Here is a 25,084-nt window from a genome sequence, read left to right as displayed (position 1 = left end):
ATGGCATTGTTCCAATTATAGAAACATGCTGTGCTTTTACTTTCTTCTCCATAGGGCTTTCACTGTATTAAATTTCCTCACTTATCAGATTGAATAACATCTCCAACCGTTATTGGGCCAAAATAGCATCAGGCAAAAACATTTAAACCTCATGTTACGATTCTTTAGTTTTAAAATGGGTTAACGGAAAAATGAACTTGTGGCGCAAACAAAGGATAGAGATGCTTGTTTAAAGCTGGAGTGCTCTTTGTATATACCTGACATATGACTCCCACACTCAAAGCAGGGAACGGAGACTACAAAAACAACAAAACCACTTTTCTCCCAAGAGAAGGCTAGGGATTACATTAAATTGACTGCATGACCTTTTACTGAAATTGACCATACAAAGATGCCATTATACAGAGCTAACTACAACTGTTTAGCCTATAGGCTACTTCTATGATTTAAGAGGTAGGTTTGAAGGGGGCTAGACTTATAAAATTAGACACTAACGGGGAAAATACATTTTTATCAGGCCTATACAGGTAGCCTAAAAATTAAGAAAGGTCAACAAGATTTAAGTTGAGTATTGCATAGGTGTAGTCACAATTAATAGACAGCCTATAATATAAAAGCTAAATAAAGCTTTTATAATACAAATTTTACTAATAGCCAACTGTTACAGCAACAATAAAATGGCCTACATTTCATCCTGAATGCCTGTTTTCAATAATTGACCCTATTTAACAAAAACTGAACTTATTTTAGTCAAACAGATTGTACAAGCCAGGACTGCTGTGAAAGCCATCTCAAACTGACCTCTGTAACAAAAGCTGCCAATCCCAGGAACAGGTGGCTCCTTATGTTGGAGAGGAATAAAAGAGACATTTGTCTAGGGCCCTGAGAAAATCTGTAGGCCCATCAGTCTATGGAGGCAAAGTGTATTTATAAAGAATTTAAGTACAAACCATGTAGGCTAAGACTATGAAGGATAGACCCATTCAAAATCACATCATTTATTTGGCTAATCATAATTTTGTGTTTATAATTCATGATTATAATGCAATTTAAGAATTTGTTCTTAATGTTTTGCCTGGTAAAATAAAGGTTAAACAAAATAAATAAATTTCATTTTCTCCATTAAGATTGCATTATTATTCCACATCACGTCATCCACCAACTCTAAATTTAGGATCTTGTAGTTTACGGACTTTTAAAGTGTTTATTGTTCAGAACCCACAGGAAAATGAAATACACGTAAAAGAAAAAGAGAGAGAGAGAGCTCTGTATCCATGATCCTTATAACTTGCCAGTAACCTTTATGTTCAGGTTATATGAGTTTTCCATACTTAGACTGCTGTTGTGGTCTGTGTGAGAATTGCCATCCATTGATACAAACACACTTCCACACAGCAGTCCGCATGCCAACTACTCGACCTCACTTTGAACTGAAACATGTGACATGTGTTCTGCCGTGTTGTTTACGAATGGAAAGCGAGCGGCACCGTGGACAGAAATGCTAATTAATCACGCATCTCGTCGCGCCCTCGATTTCACACAATTTCTACTCACTTGGGCAGAGCATTTGAAACACGACCGAAACAGACAAATACACCACCTTTTTAACTTAGCAGCGACTGGTTTGTAAGCTTGAATGTGATTGGTCCGCTCAAATAGAAGGCCGTTTGTGATTGGCTCAGAGCGTCCTGTTGACTGAAGGTGGACTCCCAGAGCGCAGGGATCGCTGGAAGCAAAAAATTCCTGCTCCAAAACTGCACCATGCGCCTCCCCTGAGTGGGTTTGGAGTAATCACCGGGAACTTTGTACGCGAATATATCTCCAGATTATCACGACGCCTGTTTGTCCTGGACTTTACGTGGAATTAGCCAACTTTTGTGGCCCTTTTCCATGGATAATTATTACCGATCGAGCCCCGAGTAATGACGCCTCCTAAACTACACAGGTAACTTTGTTTAAACTCCATTGGGGCTAGCATCAATGCTAACCACACTCGTAGTAGTAGCGCTTTCTCTCAACATAATTCCTATTTATATTAACTTTGTGGAATTTGTTGAACCTTTTAGGATAAAGTAAAAACTTTTACGGCTAGAGACTCTTTTTCGCTTTTAGTTCAATTTGTAGATTCTCATAAAGAAAGCTACTTTTGTTTGTCTTTTGAGAACAACAGCGCGATACTGGTTTGTATTCACCATCGATTTTAAACAAGAAGTATTCGGTTTATGGATTATAAAGCGTTGTACTTTGTCTATCTCTATCCAATCCATAGTGTTTTTCCCATTTCCTCGCTATTAATGTGTTTTAAGCGTGTAGTACTCAGTTTACAAACGTGACGGAGGTATATCGCCCTGCCTCCCTCTGTCTGTGTCCACTTGTTGCTTGCCATTCATTATGCAGTGTTGACTCTCCACGTTGCTGTTGATGACAAGCTCAAATTGTTGTTTTGTGAATAATGCAGTGACTATTGTTGAACCCAGTCAGCCCCGAGCGTTGTCATGTGTCTTAATTGGTTTTATTAAAAAATATAGTACTTTTTTAATATTAAAAAAGATAATACTTTTTTAATATGCTCCTTGTTTCACATACGTTTGATAACAGTAGCCAATCAATGTGTGAAACTTGTGAAGTAAAGGCGTTGTGCTTAGACCTGTTGCATAATATCCAAAATTAGGTACGAATGGTGTACTATTATGTTTTCTTGACCTGTTGTGGTAAACTCAGGGCGGTAGCTAAACAAGATTCACACAGTTCATGAATAGTATTTAGTTAAATGAACTTCTCCTTTTTTATTTTTCAGGGTTAAAAGACGAGTTTAAGTAAAATGAAAGAAGAACTCACGTTTTTTGCATCATATTGGAACTACCCTTTCAATGTGGCCCATCACAGATAACTGGATTTTAAGTCAAGTAAAGTAATGGCTTCACGCTGGCCTCATTCTTTTGAGGATGGCGACAGACCACAAGCAAGATCTTCGTTCTGCGAGGTAAGTTTACAATTTCTTATGTTTTTTAAGATTGTTTTTGGGGAGCTAGTTGATTTCATATTTTCAGGTTTGACCCCTTGTTTTTCAGTTTGGTTTGAGGGGGGTAGTGAGTTTTACCAGCTGCTCTCCTCACTTGTAAAAAAAAAAAAAAACACTTGTCAATGTTTTTCTCCAAATGTCTTTTTTTTTTTTTTTTTTTTTTTTTTTGTGGGAGGACAGTTTTGAACTGTCTAGAGAGATCTTTAAAAGACAAGCTATGGTTGGATAAGTATGTAATAAGATTTTGTCTCAAAGCGGTTTACTGGTTGTAGTGGGAGGAAGATTGAGTGGTTTGTTGTTAATTCGAACGTAATCTTTTTGCATTCAATTCTTGACCCTTGTTTTACCAGACGCCATCTGCTTTTCCATTAGTTAAATTTTAAGACCTTTACGCTCAGTAGCACCAATCAGTTTGAATCCAGTTTATACTATAAATTACAGTTTGTTTAATTTCTTTAATTTAATATTTCACATTACATTCTGTGTATTAATGATTAGTAAGTAAATTAAAAGAAATGACGCTGGCTTTGTCATATCTCACAAAGTTTGTATTAAATTATTTTTTTTATCTGTATTGAATTAACTTGAGAGAGTTGAGCCTAGTAGTCAGTTTTGGAGCTCTAATTGAATAGCCTCCAGCACAAAGGAATTGTTCATGTTATTTTAAAGGACAAATCCCTGTGTGTAGAAAAAACAAACCATTACTTTTTTACGTTTGAGCTGTTTTTTTGTTTTTAATTATTTGAAAGCAGCACCTCTTGTGAGAAACTGCCTGTTGTGAGGTTCAATCAGAGAGGACACCACCAGTGGAAAACCTTCTTTCAACAAACCTTATATTAGGGCGACCTCACAAACCAATTCATGTGTTAATTTAGAGCCGGAAACCCCCCAAAGCCTCTGCTCCTAAGATTTGCTGGAAATGATGACACTGGATGCAGGTCCCAGAAACTAAAGGAACTTGTGTGCATTCTCAGATATTAAAGGCAAAACTTTTGAAATACTACAATGAAAATCTTAGTGGCAAAGTGGCTAGCACTCAAGCTTCACAGCAAGAAGGTTTCAGGTTTGATCTCTGGGTTGCCCAGGCCTTTCTGTGTGGAGTTTGCATGTTCTCCCCGTGTCTGGGTGGGTTTTTCTCCGGGTACTCCGGTTTCCCCCACCAACCCAAAAACATGCACCATGTTTTTGCACCTATGCAACCTATTCCATAGGTACGTAAAAAATAAAAATAAAATCCTCCAGCTAAAGCCTAGCAACAAAATCATGGAAATAGGTCCCTCAGACGCCTCATGGAGCAGTGGGCAGCACATGGGCAGCAGGGCACTTTCCCTGCAATAAAGTACTACCAAAGAAAAAATCTGATGATAAATGGGTGTGTCTTGTTTCATTCAGAAAAAGCAGTGGCCTTTAAACATGTGTAAACAGAAAATGTCTGGAGATCTGAGTGAGTTCTCACTATATTTTGCTCAGTGGTAATTCATATTTTAGTATGAGAAAATGTAGGGTTAGCAGGTTAAGATCAAGTATCTCAAAACAAGTAGCAAGTTCTTCAAAAGACCTTTCTAGTGGTTTTGTTTACATTGCACTTTTCAAGCTGTTATCAGTGCAGTGGAGCATGGAGTTTCAATTGTACAGCTCAGTCCAATGTCAAATAGTGCCAGTCACTTTCCTTTGCTGGGATTTTTCTCCTATTATGCTTTGGCAGCTCTGCAACCTTTGATTTAAGGTCGGTCTAGTGTGTGTCTAGTCAGTAGTAATCAATTATTTTGTATTTTTGGTGGGGGGGGGGGGGGGGGGGGGGGGGGGGGGGGGGGTCCATATTCACTAATACATGAGCATATTGAAAAACAGACCCCAGTCCGTACAGTCTTGGTCTCATTAAAGCTGACTGCTCATCTCATTTGGACTGGCTGCTTTTCACAGAAGCCCTGCACAGACATCACATGCCTAACTGATGGCGATCGGAAGGAAAATTAACCCTCAATTGGATAGAAAGAGGCTGATGCTTCCTTTCACTATACAGTTGTGTCTGCATTGTCTCCTGGGAAATGTTGCTGTATGATTTATGATTTGGTTGATTTGTACTTTCTTTGTGTTGTTTATCTGGCTGTAACTGATTTATAAGAGGTGCAACTTTGTATTATTGGCATATTATTCCAGATATATATGACAAAGTTGCATCCCAAGGTCATAGCCTATTTATAATGTTTTACCATCACCACAGCTTTGTGTATTGTGGTAATGCTTCTTTCCTTTTTTAATGTTGGAATATTCAACTGTAAAAGAGGAGTCCAATTATCCCCATAGCCAAAACTGCACTGTACCATTTCTACACTTATCTTAAACACATCAACAAAAGAAAATATCAAAGGAGTTGGATTTTTGACACCCAAAGTAGCTTTTTTTTGTCCTGTTTTAGATTTGTATCACATAATAAATTGTGAATTTTTGGGAAACAATTTCTTTGATTTCGTGAGCATGTATTGTATGGGTACATCTTACTAAAAGCCATGTGGAATGAATGAATTACAAGCTCCGTAATGATAGCCTTAACCTTGTATTCGCCTCCTCGACCCAAACTTCCCGGGCCCACCAGCAGCAGCAGTGTCATTACCTCGAGCTTTTCACAGCTAAGTGCTCGGTTTGGCTGGGATGTGGTGTGGAATGTAGCAGTCTACAGAGAAGTAGGTTCCTTCACATTTAGGGCCGTGTACTTGTCAGATGTTTTCAGAGCTGATGTCATGTGGCACTTGTGATGTGTCATTGGATGATGTCATTGGCACAGACCTTTAAACTTACACTTGTTATGTGCTTAAAATTAGCTACGTGGAAAGTTCAGTTTTTTTGTCTCTGCACATATGTCTTTGTCATGCATTTATGTAAACTTCAGTGTATTCAGGTTTTCCACTAATATTGTTAATGCTACTGTGTACCGCTAATCCTATAGGTGAACCGCTGATGTGCTCATGTTGAAACCTGTGGAAGTGAGCTAATGTCAAGAGGATTTTAACTAATCACTGCTACATCATGTACAGCAATTTTGGATTATTGTGGATTATTATTCCTGAATAATAACTTTCATGCAATAGCCGTATTCAGTCTCCACTTTTGACCTAGTTTTGTATGTCATCATTAATGGCACAATGTTGTGTTTTCTTGACCAAATGTAAGTACACTTTTTTACTATGAATAGTTTATCATGTAACAATGACACCAGTAATGTGTCATAATAGATCAATTATGTGTGAATAATCATTATTGGACTGTAGAGCTGCAGCTGACTAAAGAAATTCTTGGTTGAGTAAAGACATGTTCTGCCAATCGATTAGTTGACTAAAAAGGGGGGGTGGCTATTAACGCATCTCTATGTATCTGATCTAGACTGCACTCACAAGACTACATCTGCACAGGAGTTCATGCAAAAACAGCTATTTATGCAGAAAAAATAGGAAACAATATTTAAAGACAGATTAAATTTGAGTCCTCAATCTAATTTGCCATTTTACATATAGATACCAAAAAATAAAGAATCTTTCTTTTAATATGATAACTTGGTATTGTATTAGTTGACTAATCAACTAAATTACTTAAAAATCTACAGCCCTACTGGACTGAGGGACAATAGTTACACTTCACTGCATTATTACCATTGGACACTAGGGCCCAACTGATATGGATTTTTTTTTTGTGGGGCTACATTTATTGTTATTCTGCTTCTTGACAGTCATATTTAAAGACAGTAGGTAGGCCTAATGGCATTTTTGCATGACATTCTAGTCAGTAAAGAAAGTAAGTAAACTGCTATTAAATGTGCGCTATAGATCTAATAATAAGAATTATTTTATTATTTTATAAATGATAGATTTTGTTACAGTTCTATGATGCATGTGCGCAGCAGTAGTGAATCGTGTGTAAATGCAGATCATTCACACCTCTATTCACAGGTTATCTACATCAATGTGTATCCAGTAAAAGCCACTATAGTCACAGTAGGCCAGTATAAGAGAAAACAGGCTGTTTATGTGTGGTAGCTTACAGTAGCTAAGTGCTCACCAATGAGAAAGAATGAAAAGTAGCTCTAAAACTGTCACATTTGCAACACCCACTGCTCACACAGGCACCTCAGAAAACAAGTCTTCACAAATAAGTGTCCTTTTAATCCTGACTCAAATCAATCGTCCCCAAAAAGAATATAATCCAGCATGTTGACAGCACCTGTGTGTCCTTTGTGTATGGGACACTCCTCTCTCTCTGCAATCACACTTAGATAAAAACATACAGTAGTTCTGTTGCTGGCTTAAACTTTTATTTATAGTCACTATCATGGATCAGAAACAAGAGCATTTAAAACTAGTGCTTCAGTGTTGCGCACTGGTGTAAACAAGAGCATGTGAGTCACGAGACATGACTCTGGGGTGCGTTCAGGTACAGTACGGCGTCACAGACAAATTACTCCACAGATAAATATTGATGCGTAGCAACATATTAGGACATTTAACTGTCTGGTAATAACATTAAATGGACATAATATAGAGAGTCTAAGCTTTATAATGAGGTATAACATGCCCGTGCGGACTATCGGCCCATATCAGCAAGATTTAGGCCAATAGCCAATATGTCTCCAAGTGCCATATCGGCCGATATATTGGTTGGGCAAAATTATTTTGTTCAAACAAAGAGAAATTGGGCATTTATGTCCTTGTCATTGTTTTTAATCTGATGTAAGTAAATGCGCAATGACATGGTACCCAGTGTGATACTTTTTTTTTTTTTTTCATTTTCATTTTCAATGCTTGACACATACCAAGATCATATGAACAAGAGTTAGTTTAGTCCCTGATGTCAATAATCACCACAACGACATTTCAGTGTTTCTTCTTGTGTACATGTGTGAACTCTTTCCAGTGTGATTGGGCAGTAGTCAGCATGCCACCTGGGAGATAGCTGTTTGGCCTGTGCTTACTCCAGGGGACTTTAAGCACAGAAACAAATGCCTACTCTGTGCCCTCCTCCTCAGCCGCCTCACCCAGAGCAAATATCAGTCTGGCTTTCTGCTGATTCAGAAGTGGGTGAGAGGCTGGAAACTTTAGGTGCGTGCTTTTGATGTGGTTGTCCTTTTCAGACACTCTTCCCTTTGACCACATAATCTCATAATTTTTTCTTTATATCATTCCTTTATTGTGATTAAAGCACAAATGACCTGTTCTGTCAGGTCACAGTTTACACACTGTGATTCATCCTAAACTAAGGCTCATTGAGACGAAGGTAAAATTTTGGAAGTGAAATGTCACAGTGGGCCTAAGTATGCAAATGGTGGTGATAGCACTTCCTGGCATGAGTCTGTAGATCGGCCTGCTGTCCTTCTGTCCTCCACATGTTAAGATCACAGGCTTGAAGTGGCCTAGTCCACCGGCTGCTAAATCAGATCCAGGACTCTGGCTCGCCCCGGAGACAAGAGGGAAGCTATGCAGGCATTTCAAACATCCGCCATAGTTTATGTGTTGTTGGTCCATTCTTCAGGAAAGATTTATCTACCATTTACAATGCATTTAATTCAGCATGCATTATCTTCTCTGATAGTTTGAGTGCTGTTGGTTTGTTGTAATTAACTCAAATGGTCCACTCAAATATCCCATATGAATATCCGAACAAATACAGCAAGTACCATAACTTCAGATGGAATATTGTGTTTTTCCTTATAACAGAAACAAGGACTGAGTTGTCAACAAACTAAAGCCCCTGTTCAGTCAGAGGAAATTCAGTGCGCCTGAGTGTGACTGTGACATCACAACAATCAAACACCGCTATAATGTACGTAATGCATTTTCACTGTGAAAACAATAAAAGCAGGAAATGTAATATGTTTGTATTTATGGCTCCCTTGGCTGATGGGAAAATACCCTCTCAAAAGCAAGAGCTACTTAACATCTTAATGTCCCCACATAAAAGTGGCACTAGTTTTCACAAATTAACAATTATGCAAATACCATTGTTGTGTTGGTAGATTTGGATGCACTTATAATATGCAATGTATGGCCATAATAAGCTATTGGTGAATTTTGTTGTTGTTGATTAGGAGGGTAGACAAATAACAAGCTACACCATGCATGTGATTTGTCCTCCGTACTCTCAAGTGAAGTGTGTGAATAAAAATAAAGAGTAGTACTCAAGTCTTCTCCACCTCAGCTGACCTGCTTCTCTTCACACGTTACTGCTGTGTCAACACTGGAGTAAAGGCTCCAGCATTAAAGCAGAGGTGTTTTCACTGGCAGCTGGGTACTAATCATCCCCTGTTATCTCCTGTTGTGTCTGAAAGTGCTAATGATGAAAAGAGTTGATCTGGTATGGGTCAGAGCCAGTTCAAAGTATCACAGTTGTATAATTCACATGTGTTTAGGTGTTCAGCCACACAACAATTCTAGTCTGAAATAGTATGATCACCAAACACCACCTAATGCCACTGTAAAACCTGTTTTGCTTGTTTTATCAAAATCCATGGGTGTCAGCTGCACCTGCAGGCAGCCGTGCTGTTCCCAGTCGAGTCTTAACTTTTTCTATGTGCTCCCGGGAGCTGCTGCTGCAGATACAAGCTTGGCTCACTGCTCACTCCCAATGTAGTTAAAAGGCAAAATATGCTGGCTGTAAAACAACAGCAAAAAGCAGCACAGACACATGCTTTAACTTGGTGTGCACCTGAGGCATACGGCACATTTCCACAGAAACTGACGATAATAATTCACTTTGATACAATAGTCTCTCTGAAGAACCATGAAACTTGCTGATTAAAACAAAATATGGAGGTAGATGTTTTTTTTGTTTTTGTTTTTTTTATTCAAAGAGACCAATTGATTAATTTATGTAGTTAAAGATGCCCAGTGATAACAGACAGTACAGATATTTTACTCATCATGTGTGACAGAGGCAGAGATAGCATGAGTGCAAGCTCATCAGATTCCTGGCATTGTGGCTGAAGGTCTGTTCCTTGTTTGTGAGGGGGAGGGTCTGTCAGACCGAAGGGAAATACGCAGGAAATCCCAAACAGATTGAGATGTACCTGGATATTGTACTGAACATATGAGAAGAGCACTCAAGATTCACAAAGTTGTGACTATAAATAGTAATAGGAGGTGGTGTCCACAGTTCTGAGCCCCGACTGTAAGAGACCTGATTAGATCAATGTAAACAACACAGAGAAGGTCAATGTATAGAAAGCCACCACAGCCTCATTTTACTTTTACATAGAAATGCAACTTGCATAGTTAAGTTACTTTAGATGCCCTATATACTTTTACATGCTTGTGTGTGTATTCTAATGTAATGCCATTTATTGTGTTGTGTACAGAATGACTCTATGGAGTGGAGAACCCTGGCTGATTCTCTGGGATCACCATTCTCTACAGAAGAAGAGGCTTTCTCATGGCCCAGACCAAAAACGGTGCATTTACGGCGCACTTCTCAGGGTTTCGGCTTCACCCTGCGGCACTTCATCGTGTACCCCCCAGAGTCCTCCATGCACTATCCATTCCCGGTATGGTACATATCTCTTATGCTGTAAAAAGGCAACACTACATTGAACAGTGAGGTCACTGAAGTTCCTGTGTGTTACAGGAGGAAGATCATGGCCGCAGAGGTAAGCAGAACAGAGCCGTGCTGAGTCAGACCAGTGCCCCTGACTTGTAATGACTCTTAATCCAACCTCTCATGCTTTTTGCTTTCTTGTGCTGTGAGAACAATGCGGCTCCCTCATGTCACTGACCTTTGTGGAAGCATAAAAGGTTTTTGAGCACCACCTGTTTGAGAGCACCACTGACCCAGCTCTTCATATTGTTTTACTTTGTTACTCTTGCTGTTTTTCTCTGTCAGGGATGGCCTCATTTTTACTTTGTTGGGCATGTTTGAACTGTGTTTCCCTTGATGAGTTAAAACAACCGTTTACTTTCCTTACTACAGAGCAAACAAAACTGAAGCCAGTGGCTCAAATTTGTGGTTTAACTGTACTGTGTGTAAATCTGCAAACTTTAGTCTCATTAAAATCAGTCATTCCCATGTAAAAATGTCCCATTTACCTTATGTAGGAGCAGCTGAAACTGGGATTTTCCCTAATATCCAATGATGACTAGGTTCTTCCAACAAGATTTCTTTATTGAGTAATCTAGTTAATTCCCTGCTAACACACACTGAATTCAGATATTTTGACAGTAGTTCCCGGCAGAGTGCTATTACCTTTTTGTTTCATGTGAAAGGTCTTTTTTTGTTTGTTTTCTTTTCACTGCATGATTCTAAGACACATTTTATTTAATTGATTAAGTTCTTACACATCATGTATCACTTTTTACTGCTTTAGATCAAATATGTAAGAAAAAATGCATCAAGATTTTGAGTGTTGAAATAGAGCAGCACCACCACAGTAAGCCATCAGGGGGAGCACCTGCTTGAAGCTCCTGTTGAAACATTACATAATGAATTTATGCATGAGTAATCTCTGTATGGAAGGGATGAAAATGCTCATAAGACTTATTATACATTGACCAGTATAGAAACCAAAGTGTCACACTAAGCTACATGTGTTTACAGTCATTGTACCATTCTAAAATAGTTCCAGTTTGTAACATAGTGTTATTGTACACAGGCCCTCTCTTCAGTGTAGTGAGGAAATCTGACTCACTAGCAGAATGCTAACTGTGGTGGCAGCTCTTAGCCAGTCTTTGGCAGTGCCCAGGGCTGTTTCTCACTTTATAAGGGAAGAGTGGGAGTTGCAGCTGAGCTCTGTGTCACTCCAGCTTCTCTTTCTTTGGTTATAACTTTAGCTTTTCTACAGTCACGCAGCTGCTAGGAGACAAGTGTAGTATGAGCAAACAGGTTTCTCTGTTTTTGGAAGCTGTCTGAACTACTTTCTTTTATGTCTTTAAAGCCATTAATTACCTTTCTCTTTAAATGAGGTGAAGCATTGGCCAGAACAGTCTGTTCTTTCACCATTTTGCGCATTCACACATTGTGTGACAATTCTTTATCCATTCCCTTTTATACAAACTCTCTCTTCTCTGTCAAGGCAATGCTTTGTGTGTAAAATGTTATAATATCTTCCATTATCAGGGAGACAGAAAAATAGGCTGGAACCTATGGACACCATTTTTGTGAAGCAGGTCAAAGAAGGTGGTCCTGCTCATGGGGCAGGGCTTTGCACAGGTAATACATGTTTGTCACAAAGTCTGACCACTGAAATCAGAATCATTTTTATATTATCTAGCTTTTTATTTCATTGTTACTATTAAATCTCAGGTGATCGCATCGTCAAGGTGAATGGAGCAAGTATAATTGGCAAAGCCTATGGTGAGGTTATAGCCCTAATCCAAGAGAGGTATGTTGTGATTTTATATTAAGTAGTAATCTCTGCCTACTATTAGATTGGTATTAATATAAAGGTTTATTTTTCATTTTCAGTGGTGAATTCCTTGAACTCTGTGTGATGCCAAAAGATGAGGACATACTACAACTTGTAAGTTTATCTTCACAAACTTTAGTCACACCGCAGAAGCCCAGTTTGTCTTGCCTTCTCCTGCAAATATGCTGTACTGCCCTAGTTCAACCTATGAGACTGCAGCTCATCGTCCTGTCAGGGGATTTTATCTAGGTTCCTTAATCAGGACACTGTTAAATTTTCAGACATCTCACTGCTACTATTGATGGCAATGCTGTGGATCACACAAAAACACTGCATAAATTGTTAAGCTTAACTATTTCTGCATTCTGTGCCATTTGCTGCTTATTTATCCTCTAACATTTTCTTATGCATTTTTCTCTCAACTTCTATTGTCCGTTGTGGATTCCATTTGTCCTTGTCCATAGCACTACATAGTAATGTCCATGAGAGGTGGTGGTGAGAACAGGAGGATCTGTGCACATTGGCATTACACTGTAGGAGGCAGCACACGCGGACTGCTTAGAGACAGCAGCAGTTGCTTAGCAAAGACAGAGCGTACAGAAAAGGGAGGGAAGTGTTCAAAGGCATTACCGAGGCAGAGGAAAGGGCTCCAACAAGGAAATGAAACTGGAAGATCTAATCGTCTGCAGAGCTCTGATCTGAACAGGTTGTTATAAAAGGAACGAGAGAGGAGGGATGAGTGGGAGTGGAGCTGTACCACCACAGCTAAATGTATAATGAGCAGCTGCTGCCTCTGTCATGTGAGCAGTGAGGGAGAGAGAGCCGGAGACTGGAGCCACCTTGTTCATTTAGCCTAATATTCTGGCCGCAGATGGATAGAGCCATGGAGATTTAAGAGCAGCATGAGAGGCACGCTTGTGCTGGCACCACCTCAGCCAGGACACACTGACAAGAGCAGGTTGTAACGTGGCAACCCCTGCTCCATCAGCGCTCATCCCTGTGTGCTGCCTGCTGCTGCAGCTCCAGTGTATTTTTAGCATGTCAAGCCCAAGCTCCTCTGTGGCCGTTTCATCTTGTTTCCTTTTTTCCTCTTGTGTTCATTTTTCACTGCTGGCATCTTTTTCTCTTGCATCATATCTCTTCTCGTTTTCTAATGCTCTTATTTCTACATGCTGTAATGGCAGCCCTTTTCACTGGAGACTGTTTATCTGGTAAGCAAACAGAGGACTTGGTCGCCTGACGCTGACATGTTGTGCTTGCTGTCTCATTGTGCATATGTCATGCATGCCAGCGATGTCATTATGTACATGTTTTACTATGGCTCATTCTTGTGTAACAGAACTGAGATTCTCGGTAATGAGCTCTTACAGTGGGTTATTATGGAGTGTAGACGGTGAGGATGGCTGCAGTACCTGTTACATTGAGCACTGGAGTGGAATACAGCTGGCATCTCAGTGAAGCCTCGCCCATACATCCTCCATGCCTAGCCTGATCACTGTGATAAGAGGCAGTGACCCCTGAACCAACTGCACACTAATGCCTGAGGAATACACAGGCTGTGCAGTTTTATCTAGAATTGTAAATTAATACACAGCCTGAGCTTCAAGTCCTCCTAACTTCACTGTCTGCCCCAGTGAGTGCAGTGTTAAATACTGTTTTATTATTACTATTACTATATTATAGTTGAGTATAAGATTATATGTACTTTATTTTTCAGGACAGATGGTAGATTCCCATTCCTTAACCTATTTCTGACGACTGCAGGCTAGCACTTAAAACAAACAAAATGTGTTTAGAAACAAAATTCCCCTTTTTTGAGTCTTCCTGCAGAATCTCTGAAATAATAGCAGATGAAGTCCACTGACACCCATGAACTGCTAACGCCTCCACTCACTCAAGCTGCAACATGCACTGCCCACACTCAGAGTATTTGTAATAGTATAGCTTCTAAAGGGCATCAAGTAAATGAACATTATGCATTTGTCTGTACGGTGTAGTGTTAACCAACTGTTATTGTACTGTCCGCAGGCCTACTCCCAGGATGCCTACCTCCGAGGCCACAGTAGCTACAGTGGAAACGCTGTCCACATTCCCGAGCCGCCCCCAGTATGCTATCCCAGAGTAGACTGTAAGCCTTCGGGCATGGCCCAGGCCACTGACTCTGCAGGGCTGGTCTGCCGCGGGCCATCTGCTGACCATGGGTACCGAAAGGAAATTACTGTGCCCCCTTCTCCCCCTCCTCCATCTTATCCAAAAAGCCAGACGGCTGTGTGCATGCGCAATGATGCCGTGAGGACAGTGGTCGTACCCCCTGAAGCCCATATGGGGCGCATGGGACCAGCACATCGAATGGATTATGTGGACCCAGGCTTCATCAGGGGGAGGCCTGGGTCTTTAGCCCAGTATCCTCATCCCCGTAAGGCTGAAGTCTATCCCAGTGGACCAGGAATGGTTGCATATGGGGGGCCATCCCCACATTACCAGCCAAATCATCAAAATATTGATTGGCGTACCTATCAAACTTATAAGGAATACATTGATAACAAAGGAATCCATTCTCATGGTAGCAGGACTATCCAGGAGAGGTTGGACAGTTTACGAGCCAGCCAGAACTTCATTGTTCCCCAGCACATTCCCCGAGGAGACTGGTGCTCCAAGGGTATGCGGCGCAGGAGCGTCTCGCATGAACGCTCGTTTCCAGGACCTGCACCCCACTTCCAGGTGCCCCCCCGCAGCGCCTCCCAGGACCGCATGAGTTCAGAGAGGATTGCACATGCAAGGAACTGGCCCCCACGTAGCGTGTCTCAGGACGGCCTTCTCAACAAAGCACGAGCACACTCCACGGACTATGTTGACCCTTCAGAACTCACTCGACCAATGGAGAGGATAGCAGGGTATGGCCGGTCAGACCAAGGTACCAGAGCCAGCAGGCAGTCTATGCCCAGACAAGCTATGCTGTACAGGCCATCAGTGGGATACAGCGGGGGCATGAGAGGGGCTCCAAACCCTCCTGTGTACAATAAAGGAGCAGACTCTCATCAGTTCCGTTCTTCACCAATGCTCTCAGAAAGACCTCAGCATTTTGGGAAGAGCACGAGTGCGGAACAGTCCCTTGCTGACCAAAGACCTGGCATCAGAGCTTCCCATGCAGGGCACTCCTCACAGCATGGCCACAACAGAACCCGAGCTGAGTCGATGCAGCCTGTAGAGGCAAGGAAAGACCCAATGTTGGTAACCCACAGGTCAGCGTCTTGTTCCACCCCAAAACAGTTGTCACACAGACCAACCAACCTCAAGTCCCTTCCCCCAGAACCCCAGCCACAAGTCAATGGTCGTAGCCCCACAGAGAGTGGAGTAGTCTTAAGAGAAAAGCCCCCTTCTGGGAAGAACCCCAGCCCCCTGCGTCACCCTTCCTACATTCTGGCTGTAAACGATGATGGAACTGATCCCGCTGCTGATGTGGCGGCGTGCTGGCTTCCCAATGACGCTCGTCGAGAAATGCAAATGAGGCGCCTTGGGGAACAGCGCCACACCTCCTGCTCCAGCAACCTGGATGAATCCCTTGACTCCATCCCATTCATTGGTAAGACTAGGCCGCCAGCCGTAGACCGGTGTTGCTATAGCAACAACAGTCAGCTGTGAGTAAGAGGTGGACTGGCAGTGCAGGGAACCAGTAAAAGGGTGATGGAATTACTTCTGAAGGAAGGTATTGAACAGGATTTGTGAGCCTGAAGTGTATCAAAGATGATACTAATCACATCGATTGTTATTTATTGTTTCTTATTTATTTTGTTGTCTACCTTCCCAATCATCTGGACTCATTGTAGCTATATGTTTAGTAAAAGACAACAGGGGCTCTAGTAAATCCATTCTAGTGAAAATAATTGCACAGAGTTAGATCAAAACAGAAAGCTATTAATAATTTACAGCAAGTCATAAGCCTGTAAATATTCCCCACTGAGAACATTGCTATAGTAACATTGCTGGAGGCCAGGCAGGGCACAGTAGAGTGTGTCTGGAATTGAAATCCAAATAGTTTGTTTGGATTATTCTTTCACATTCTTTTGCACAGGTCATTGTTGTTGAAATTTAAGATAATATATGTTAAGGCTGTTTAATGAGAAGTGTTTTGTTCCTTATTTGTTCTGTCTTTTTATGGGTTTTAAAAGCTGTGTTACAGGTCGATAAACATAAAAGTAACAGTATGCACTTAGCTCTGCTTTTTAAAGAAAGTGGGTCAGGTGTTTGTTTGAAAAGAAGTAGGAGCTATAGTTTTAAGTTGTGGCCGTTATGCTGCCTAGTTTTAACATCTCGGACTTAAGAGCTGGATATACTTGTGTGTGTTTGCTAAAGTTATCCGTTCAACATTAGTGAACGGTCAGACAGGCCAGGTGCAGACAAAGGCACCAGTGACAGTGGTAATCCAGCGACCCCTCCAGTCTGGACTGGTTCCCTGGTTCACAAGAACAAGGCTTCAATTGACTGTCTTCATCAATGGTCTGCTTGAAAATTTGTCCGCTGAAATAATCTACTGCATGAATTCTTCATTATATCACCTCAAAAAGTTGTTTTCAAATTGTTTACAATAAAATATCTCATGGCATCATCTTTAAAGACTTGAACTAGGACATAATTTTAAATTTACCTCTAAAAGCCCCTTCGCTATGCTGCAGCTTGTACTCTGGGCTGTTTTATATTTTTGCAAGAAGGTTTTCCTCCAAAAGTCATTTGACCTGACAATAATGCCATTTTATTTCTTATGATTGGGTGACCATAGATGAGCCAGTCAGCCCCAGTGTGGACCGCGAGGCTGCTCCTATTCCACCCTCCGCTGTGATATCTGTGGCACCTTCCATAATGACAGGCCCCTCTAGTCCAACCTCCACGTGCCCTCCAATACGCCGGCAACTGTCACATGACCAAGGTAAGCGATACTGGAGAGGTAACTCTAGATGCATGGAAGTCAGTATTTCACAACTCTGGCATAGAATACAACGTAGATGTATTATGTTTCAACTCAGCTACATTTAATTTTATTTTACATTAATTTTGTGTTTATTTTAGAGTCTTTGAGAAGTGCTTTGTTGGAGTCAGACTCAAACAAAACTGAAAGGTCTAAATCTTATGATGAGGGTCTGGATAACTACCAAGAAGAGCATAGAGGGTATGTTTTGAATGGGGAGGTTAATAGAGTTTTGTTCAATATTTATTTTAAAAGATTTATGTTTTTTTCCTCAGGCGGTCATCATCAGTATCTAAGCATATGCCTAGTCTCAGGGGTTTAAGAAGGGTAAGTGCCTCACTGTGTACTCATTTTAGTAGCAATAGTAAATAATCAGATGTGTCTCTTTGTATGTCATGTCAGGCCCTAGATGGTCATAAATCCTCTGGGGACTCAGGATCTCGGAGAGATTCATCGGCAGACATATTTGCCAATTCTTCCAAAGAAGGACCCCTGAACTTTAGGCAACTAAGTACGGATAAGAATAAGGTATGACTGTTTGAAATCTGCGATTAGATAAACATGACATCTGTCTGATAATAACATTTAAACATGTCCCTTGTAGCGAGTTGGAGGAGGCATGAGGTGGAAACAGATGTATGCAGTGTTACACTGCCACACACTCACCTTGTACAAGGACAGGAAGGATGCACTTTCCCATGCAGCGGGCCAGTTTGAAGAGGACCCTCTGCAGATCAGTATTAAGGCCTGTCTCATTGACATTTCCTACAGTGACACAAGGCGCAAAAATGTGCTGCGACTCACCACCTCCGACTGCGAGTATCTGTTCCAAGCTGAAGGAAGAGAGGATATGCTAACCTGGATTAAAGTCATTCAGGAAAATAGCAACTTGGATGAAGAGGTATGGTCTAGACATGATCATAGACAACCGTTTATTGTAGGTATATTCCTCTATCAAAATGGCTGCCACTGGGGTACCGCACCCACTCATTAAGTCCCTCGTTATTTTATAGATGTTTTAGAGAGTTTCTGATTTCGTTGGGCAGGGATTATTTGAAATGTTGCTCACACTGATGAAACAAAGCAGGATTTAGTCATTGTGTGGGCTCTGTATTATTCATGGTGACTAATCACTGATTAAAACAATTCTTATGATTTATCTTTGATTTTAGTTTTGTAATCATCAAGTTTTTGTCTTTTCAGAATGCTGATGTAACAAGTCAAGACTTGATCAGTCGAAAGATTAAAGAGTACAACATGATGAGGTATGAGGCTCCACACTGCCCTTTGAATCTAACTGTTTGCGATCTGTTGTTTTTAGTTCTGCTTTCCAACATTGTTTATATTGTGGATTTGTTTTTTTTTTCTGACTCAGTGCATCCAGCAGCAGGTCAGAACCTTCCCCCAAGCCATCTCGACAGTCCCTCAGCATTAAACAGGCCTTCCTTGGCTCTAAAATTGAGAGCAGGGGCCATAGCCCCCATTCACCAAAAACAGGAGGAGAGGAACGGAGAGCTCTGAAAGGTAATAATGTCGACACTGTATTCATAAAGCACATACTGTAATTATATTATTAACATTATTATTCATATTTATTCATATCTTTGTCCCATAGATGACTCCAGTCCGCCACGGGACAGAGCAGCCTGGAAGATTGGAATAGCAGGGATCATGAGAAAGCCTTTTGAGAAGAAAACTCCTGCAGGGGTCACATTTGGAGTGAGACTTGATGACTGTCCACCTGCACAGACCAACCGGGTGAGCTGTCTATAAATCTATAAGCTTAGTTACTGCTAGTTGTTCAAGCTCTTCTAAGTCTAGTCCTTATGTTTTGACAGTTTGTTCCTCTGATTGTGGAAGTATGCTGTAAAGTGGTTGAGGACAGGGGCCTGGAGTACACAGGCATCTATAGAGTACCAGGAAACAATGCAGCCATTTCAAACATGCAGGAGGAACTCAACACCAAAGGCATGACGGACATTGACATCCAGGAAGATGTGAGGCACCCACACAATATAGTGCTATAGACCAGCCTGTTCAAAAATATCTTTTTTAACATGCTCATTTACATTTGTACAGAAATGGCGGGACCTTAATGTCATCAGTAGCTTACTCAAGTCCTTTTTCCGAAAACTTCCTGAACCTTTGTTTACAAATGGTAAGCTGTCTTTAAATGTAGATAAATGTAATGATGATGATAATGATGTAAAGATAGAGAATGTAGTGCATTCCTACTATTATGTTTTATTGTGTTTAACAGACAAGTATGGCGATTTTATTGAAGCCAACAGAACAGAAGACTCCGTAGAGAGACTCAAGGAATTAAAAAGGCTGGTGAGTTTGTACAAATTATAACATGTGTAATGAAAGATTTACAAAATTCTCTTGATTTGTAAGCCTTTTTCACTCTATTGCAGATCCATGAATTACCTGACCATCATTTTGAAACCCTGAAATTTCTTTGTGCTCATCTCAAGAAAGTTTCTGAAAACTGTGAGACGAACAAGGTAGAACTCATTAACAGCAGTAAACCCTTATCAAACATTACCCTGAATAACATTTGTGTGCCTTGTTTAGATGGAGCCTCGTAACTTGGCAATTGTATTTGGTCCTACACTGGTTAGGACCTCAGAAGACAACATGACCAACATGGTGAACCATATGCCCGACCAGTGCAAGATCATTGAAAACCTTATCCAGCAGTATGACTGGTTCTTCAGTGAAGACGGGGATGAGGACCCTGTGGTTAGTGAAAAATCGGTTGGATTGATTGACTGGTTGTTTTGTGTCCACTTGCTGTATATTGTGATGTGTTTTCATCGACAGACCACAGCTGAGCAAGAGAACACAGTGCATTCGCAGCCTGTGCCAAATATTGACCACCTGCTCTCCAATATTGGGCGAACTACAGCTTCACCAGGCGAAGTGTCAGGTAAGTTACTTGTGATTATCCAGAATAGCGTTTACTAAAAATGATCTAGAGTCTTGTCAGTACTGGTATAAATATGATCATTTAAATGTCACCTGCAAAACCATTACATGCCAGATAAGAGTCATGCATATTAGATATGTTTCAAATGCTTCAGTCTTCAGTTCAGTTATGTTCAAAGTTCAAAAACTGTTGCATAAAATGACATAATGCAATTAGCATTTATTTTGAGACTTCTATTATTTTGACTGGGGGTCTGCTTTGTTTAATTTCTTGTATTCTTTTGGCCAAAAGTCAAAAAGTTTGTTTGCATTCATTTCTTTGTCCTCCATTTAAAATTTTCTTGCTCAAATCATTTTGATTTCTCCCTGTGCTTTACTTGTGTTGAGACGACGACTCCTTTTCTTTCCGTTTTTTTCTTCCCCTCCTCCTTGTCTCACATAATCCCGGCATGTTCTTCCCCAAAGACCAACCTAAGAACCAGAGCAAAGCTGGAAGTTGTAACCTTCTGACCTCTTGTGTGTAGTGTGCTGTTTCTCTCCCTTATTCACTGGTGACCCACTCTTGACACAGGCCAAGTGGGCGGCGTCTATCACTCGATGATGTCGCTGATGGACTCTGTCCTGTCAGTCATGGACAGCTGGGACTGTAGGAAGAAGGACGAGTGTTGTGCCCCCTGTAGCTGCCTAGTCTGCAGACACCCGCAGCTCTTTTAAAATTTGGGCCAAAGGAAGAAAAACGATAAAACGAAAGAAAGAGAAGTCGATGTTTGTCATTTTTACTGTGGTGTGCACGTCTCATATTTGAAACCCTGATAAGAGGGGATACAGAGCAATGCTGCTGTACTTTGTCTGAAAGCCCTTCTGCTGTCTCTTGTTGTCCCTAAAGCTGACCGCAAGGACAAGTAGCATGGTACGGTCTAACTCCTGTGGCTCCGTCTGTCATGGTGTCTGAGGGGGGTCCAAGCGCCGTGGCCCTTCCCACTCATGCGATTACACACAAACAGGCTACACACAGCAGTAGCAGACTGGCAGTGGAAAGGAAACTTTAGTATCATGTGGTCCTTGGTCCTTCTGTGCTTCTGTGTTTTAGTCTTCATTCAGCATTACCTTACTGTACTTTTCTGTGTTTTTTCTTGTTTAATTTACCTTTTTATTCACCTCTGTGTGCATCATGCAACTTGAAAAGCCTAATCACTTATGGACTCTGGAACCACAGTGAGCAAATAGATTAAGACAAAAATACTACATTTTTATGTTTCACTCTATTTAAGGCAGCTGAATTATGTTAACCTGCTGTACAATGCCTTTTTCATCCAGAAATCGACTTGCTTTTGTAGAACCATTTCTTGCAGTTGTTTTCATATTAGTAGACTTAGTAGTTCCTTAATAGTTCATTGGTGTTAGTTGTGGTCTAGGAATTTTCTACCTTTTTATTTTTGGGTAAAGGTTTGGGGGAAAAACTTTGTTTTGGTTTTTAGTTGTTGATGGTAATGAGCAAAACGTCCGAATGTCAGTGGCAGTACGAGTACTTCTTTGGACACATACAACAGGCCTTTCTTGTGCCATCGCTGTAGTGCCTCAGGGCTTACAGCAGCTCGATGTCCTCGCTCCGTCTTCGTCCCGTGATGTGCCGTCGTCTCCATCTGAACTCGAGCATGAGCTGCTTTGTGTCTGCGGGCGTCTCTGCCTCCTCATTCTCACTGTGGTCTGTTGTCGTCAGTCTCTTCATTCAGCTGCTGTCATTCTACTCATGTTGTCTCTCTGACTCTGAGCAAACTTTGACTCTGCTTTGCACTTCTCATGTTTTTTTTTTATGTCAATCTGGTGACTGCCATTAATGTTTGTTTTTCTTGAATGCAGATTCAGCATGTAGTGATTCTTCAAAATCAAAGGTAACTGGGATCACATTTGATGTAATAAATAGCTTTTTTCTGGTGCGGCATGTAACACTAACTTTGTGTGCAGGGTTTATGGGGCTCAGGGAAAGACCAATGCAGTAAAGAGATGCTGCGCTCGTCTTTGTTTGCCAGCCGCAAACGCAAGAAGCCCAAGGACAAAGCCCAGCCCAGCAGCTCTGACGATGACCTGGACTCTGGACCCCGTGTACCCAAGGAAGAGGGGTGTATGCAGCAGCTTGTGTGGTCACCTGACAGTCGGACCGAGGAAGAAGAGGAAGAAGAGGAGGAGGATGATCAGAGCAGAAGCAGGCTGAGCTCAGAGGATCAGCTGGATGGCCCAGATAAAGAGCCCATATCACCTGAAGTCCAGACCCCCTCACCACCCCGCTCACCCACTCTGAGCGAGCGTATGGCTCACCAGTCCACGCTGTCTGACCCACCTGGTAACTACGACGATACAGTGTCAGACCTAGGAACCATGAACAGCACCAGCTCCCAGGCCTCTGTTCCCAGAGCCAGGCGCTGCCGGTATCCACCTGCAGGATATGAGGGCACTCTGGGCAGTGTGGGCACAGATGTGTGTTCCATCACCTCAGACTATTCCACCACATCATCCATGACCTTCTTGACAGGTGGAGATCTCAGCGCCCTGAGCCCTGAGGTGCAGTCTGTGTCTGAGAGCCGAGGAGACGATGCGGACGACGAACGCAGTGAACTCATCAGTGAGGGCCGGCACGCAGAGACGGACAGTGAGAGTGACCTGTCTGTGTTCACTGTGGGCAGAGACAGTGTGGTGCTGCGACCACTGCAGTCCCACAGGCTCATCGAGGGGGACACACTGTCTCGAAAGAAGAGCCAGAAGACCACCAGTGAGTCCTCTCTGGACGGCCGTGGTGACAAGGACTCCAGCAGGCTGTCGCGGGCCATGGGCTCCACCAAAGGTCGCTCCAGTGGCAGCCTCAGCTCCTCGTCTCGCAGCGAGCTTGACAAGAGCGAGCCTGCATGGAGGCTAAAGATCACTGATCGTCTCAAAGTGCGTCTGCGCATGTCTGTGGATGACATGTTTGGTGTGGGCAGCCAGCGCACTCCTGAGGGCCGCAGCAAAAAGAAGAACATTCGGCGGCGCCACACGATGGGGGGCCAGAGGGACTTTGCTGAGCTGTCTGTGATGGACTGGTCCCAGCCCGTTGCCATCGGCCCTCGTTCTGAGCTATCCGCTGTGGACCGACTCAAACCCAAGTGCAGCTCCCAGGACTTCTCCATTGGAGACTGGATCGCCCGTGAGCGGCATCGCTCTAGCAACCCCGAGGTGAGCCTGGAGCAGGGGGAGCAGCAGGAGGAGGGGCAGTACAGTGCCTCTGCCTCCTGTGAGGGGCCCTCTCGTCCCATTGAGGCTGTCAACGGGGACATCCCTCCAACTAAGAACCTCAGCCTCGCAGCGGCCGCCCACCCACATAAACTGACCAGCTCCCAGGTGGTGCACTCACGGTTTTACCAGTACCTGTGAGCAGCGTGGGATTTTTTGTTTTGTGGGACAAACGTGGAAAAGTTGCGTGTATGTGTGTTGTACATGTGATATCTGCCGGTGAGTGAGCATGTTGCTGTACAAATGTATGAATTGATGCACACAGGGAGTGTCATGTTCATGTATCAGGCATGAGCCAACAAGTTGTGAATATTTTTTTTTTCTTTTTTATTATTACTTTTCCATAACTTTTGGATATTTTGCAGGAGTGCTTCCTTCTGCGTCAAATTCCTGGTCAACAGAAAGGACCTAGAGCCTGTGAAGCTTGTACGAGGAGGTGCTGTTGAGTTTGAAGGTTTAGTCAAGTGGCTTTAAAGATGAACTGAATTAGAATGAATAGGATACAACTATAGACAGATTTTCTAGTTTTGCAGAGGAACTATTTTTGTGTAAAGAAAGTTCTAGTGTTCAGAGTCTCGGTAACCAAATGAAGAATGTACAGACTGCCTGCAGTAAAAGTGACTAAAAGCTTTAGACGCTTGTGTTCATTCAAAATAACAGAAATGCTATTTTCCAGTGTACTTGAAACTGTGTTTTGGTACTGCCTGTGAGTGGGCTAGCTTTCTGCACTCACAGGGCCTTTCCAAAGGTACAAAGTAGACTTTAGTGTATGGGAACATGGTGCAAATGCAAACAGGTTACTTCTATATAAACCAGGGAGATGATCCAAGAGCAGTGAACAAAATCCCTCTAATGTATATGTGTAGACTGGCTGTGACTGCAATGAGAATAGCAAGAAGAAATGGGTAAATCAGAATCATGTTTTTTTCAGGAAGTGCCTAACAATGAAATGTACTGGGTGCCATACTGTCTTTGATAAACGAAGATGTTACTGTGAATGACATTTTTATTGAACATTCACAGGTGTTCCACAGTTTTCTGTATCAAAATGCCGAGCTTCCATTCCTTAGGCATTCCATTCTGGTCTTAACATGTTTTATACTTTCCCCATTTTCATTTTTGGTTTTAATAGAACTTGAATTTTAAATATTCCATGTGAAAAAGTAACTTAACTGTATATACTGTTTTAGCTGCTTTTGTTTTTTATTTCCATAAGATTGCAGGTTTAAGTACAGTATTGTAAGATGCTCATGAGGCCTACTGGTGTCATGGGTGGTTTGGTACTTTAGGAGGTCCAGGCGCCAGGAATCTGTCCTTGAGCTGGATCATTTTTTCCTCTGATTGTGAGAGGGACCGTAATTCCTGAAACACTGGAAATAAATTGTCAATGGCAAATGAATTGGTCCATTCTCGATTATTGGTTAAATACACACATAAAAAAATAACTCCACTTTGTAGAAATTTAACCCTGTTAGTTTAAAATCTGGAGTACTCAAAGTTGTAATACCCGCTTTCACCACTG

The 25,084-nt window shown here is 41.8% G+C and overlaps 1 protein-coding gene across 2 annotated transcripts; it reads left to right on the top strand.

Moving 5' to 3' along the window:
• The first annotated feature begins 1,687 nt into the window (after positions 1 to 1,687).
• Positions 1,688 to 24,961, top strand: arhgap21b (Rho GTPase activating protein 21b). 2 transcript variants are annotated; one of them, XM_020921425.2, is made up of 24 exons: positions 1,688 to 1,945; positions 2,798 to 2,983; positions 10,365 to 10,550; positions 10,631 to 10,652; positions 12,116 to 12,208; positions 12,302 to 12,380; positions 12,464 to 12,518; positions 14,433 to 15,987; positions 17,182 to 17,328; positions 17,469 to 17,568; positions 17,643 to 17,694; positions 17,770 to 17,895; positions 17,972 to 18,268; positions 18,571 to 18,632; positions 18,743 to 18,891; positions 18,983 to 19,125; positions 19,206 to 19,364; positions 19,447 to 19,525; positions 19,628 to 19,701; positions 19,785 to 19,874; positions 19,945 to 20,112; positions 20,194 to 20,299; positions 22,159 to 22,190; positions 22,264 to 24,961. In XM_020921425.2, the coding sequence occupies exons 2-24, from the start codon at positions 2,915 to 2,917 to the stop codon at positions 23,701 to 23,703; spliced, it is 5,283 nt and encodes a 1,760-aa protein (XP_020777084.1). In that variant the 5' UTR covers positions 1,688 to 1,945; positions 2,798 to 2,914; the 3' UTR covers positions 23,704 to 24,961. The 2 variants fall into 2 exon arrangements, with proteins under 2 accessions (XP_020777084.1, XP_055007595.1); XM_055151620.1 differs by lacking the exon at positions 1,688 to 1,945 and adding an exon at positions 2,000 to 2,180.
• The last annotated feature ends 123 nt before the right edge of the window (positions 24,962 to 25,084 follow it).

The sequence above is a fragment of the Boleophthalmus pectinirostris genome, unplaced genomic scaffold (assembly GCF_026225935.1).
Source record: "Boleophthalmus pectinirostris isolate CB_2022bp ecotype Guang Dong unplaced genomic scaffold, ASM2622593v1 HiC_scaffold_16, whole genome shotgun sequence".
Classification (NCBI taxonomy): domain Eukaryota; kingdom Metazoa; phylum Chordata; class Actinopteri; order Gobiiformes; family Gobiidae; genus Boleophthalmus; species Boleophthalmus pectinirostris.
This window is presented reverse-complemented; position numbering and strand designations above follow the sequence as displayed.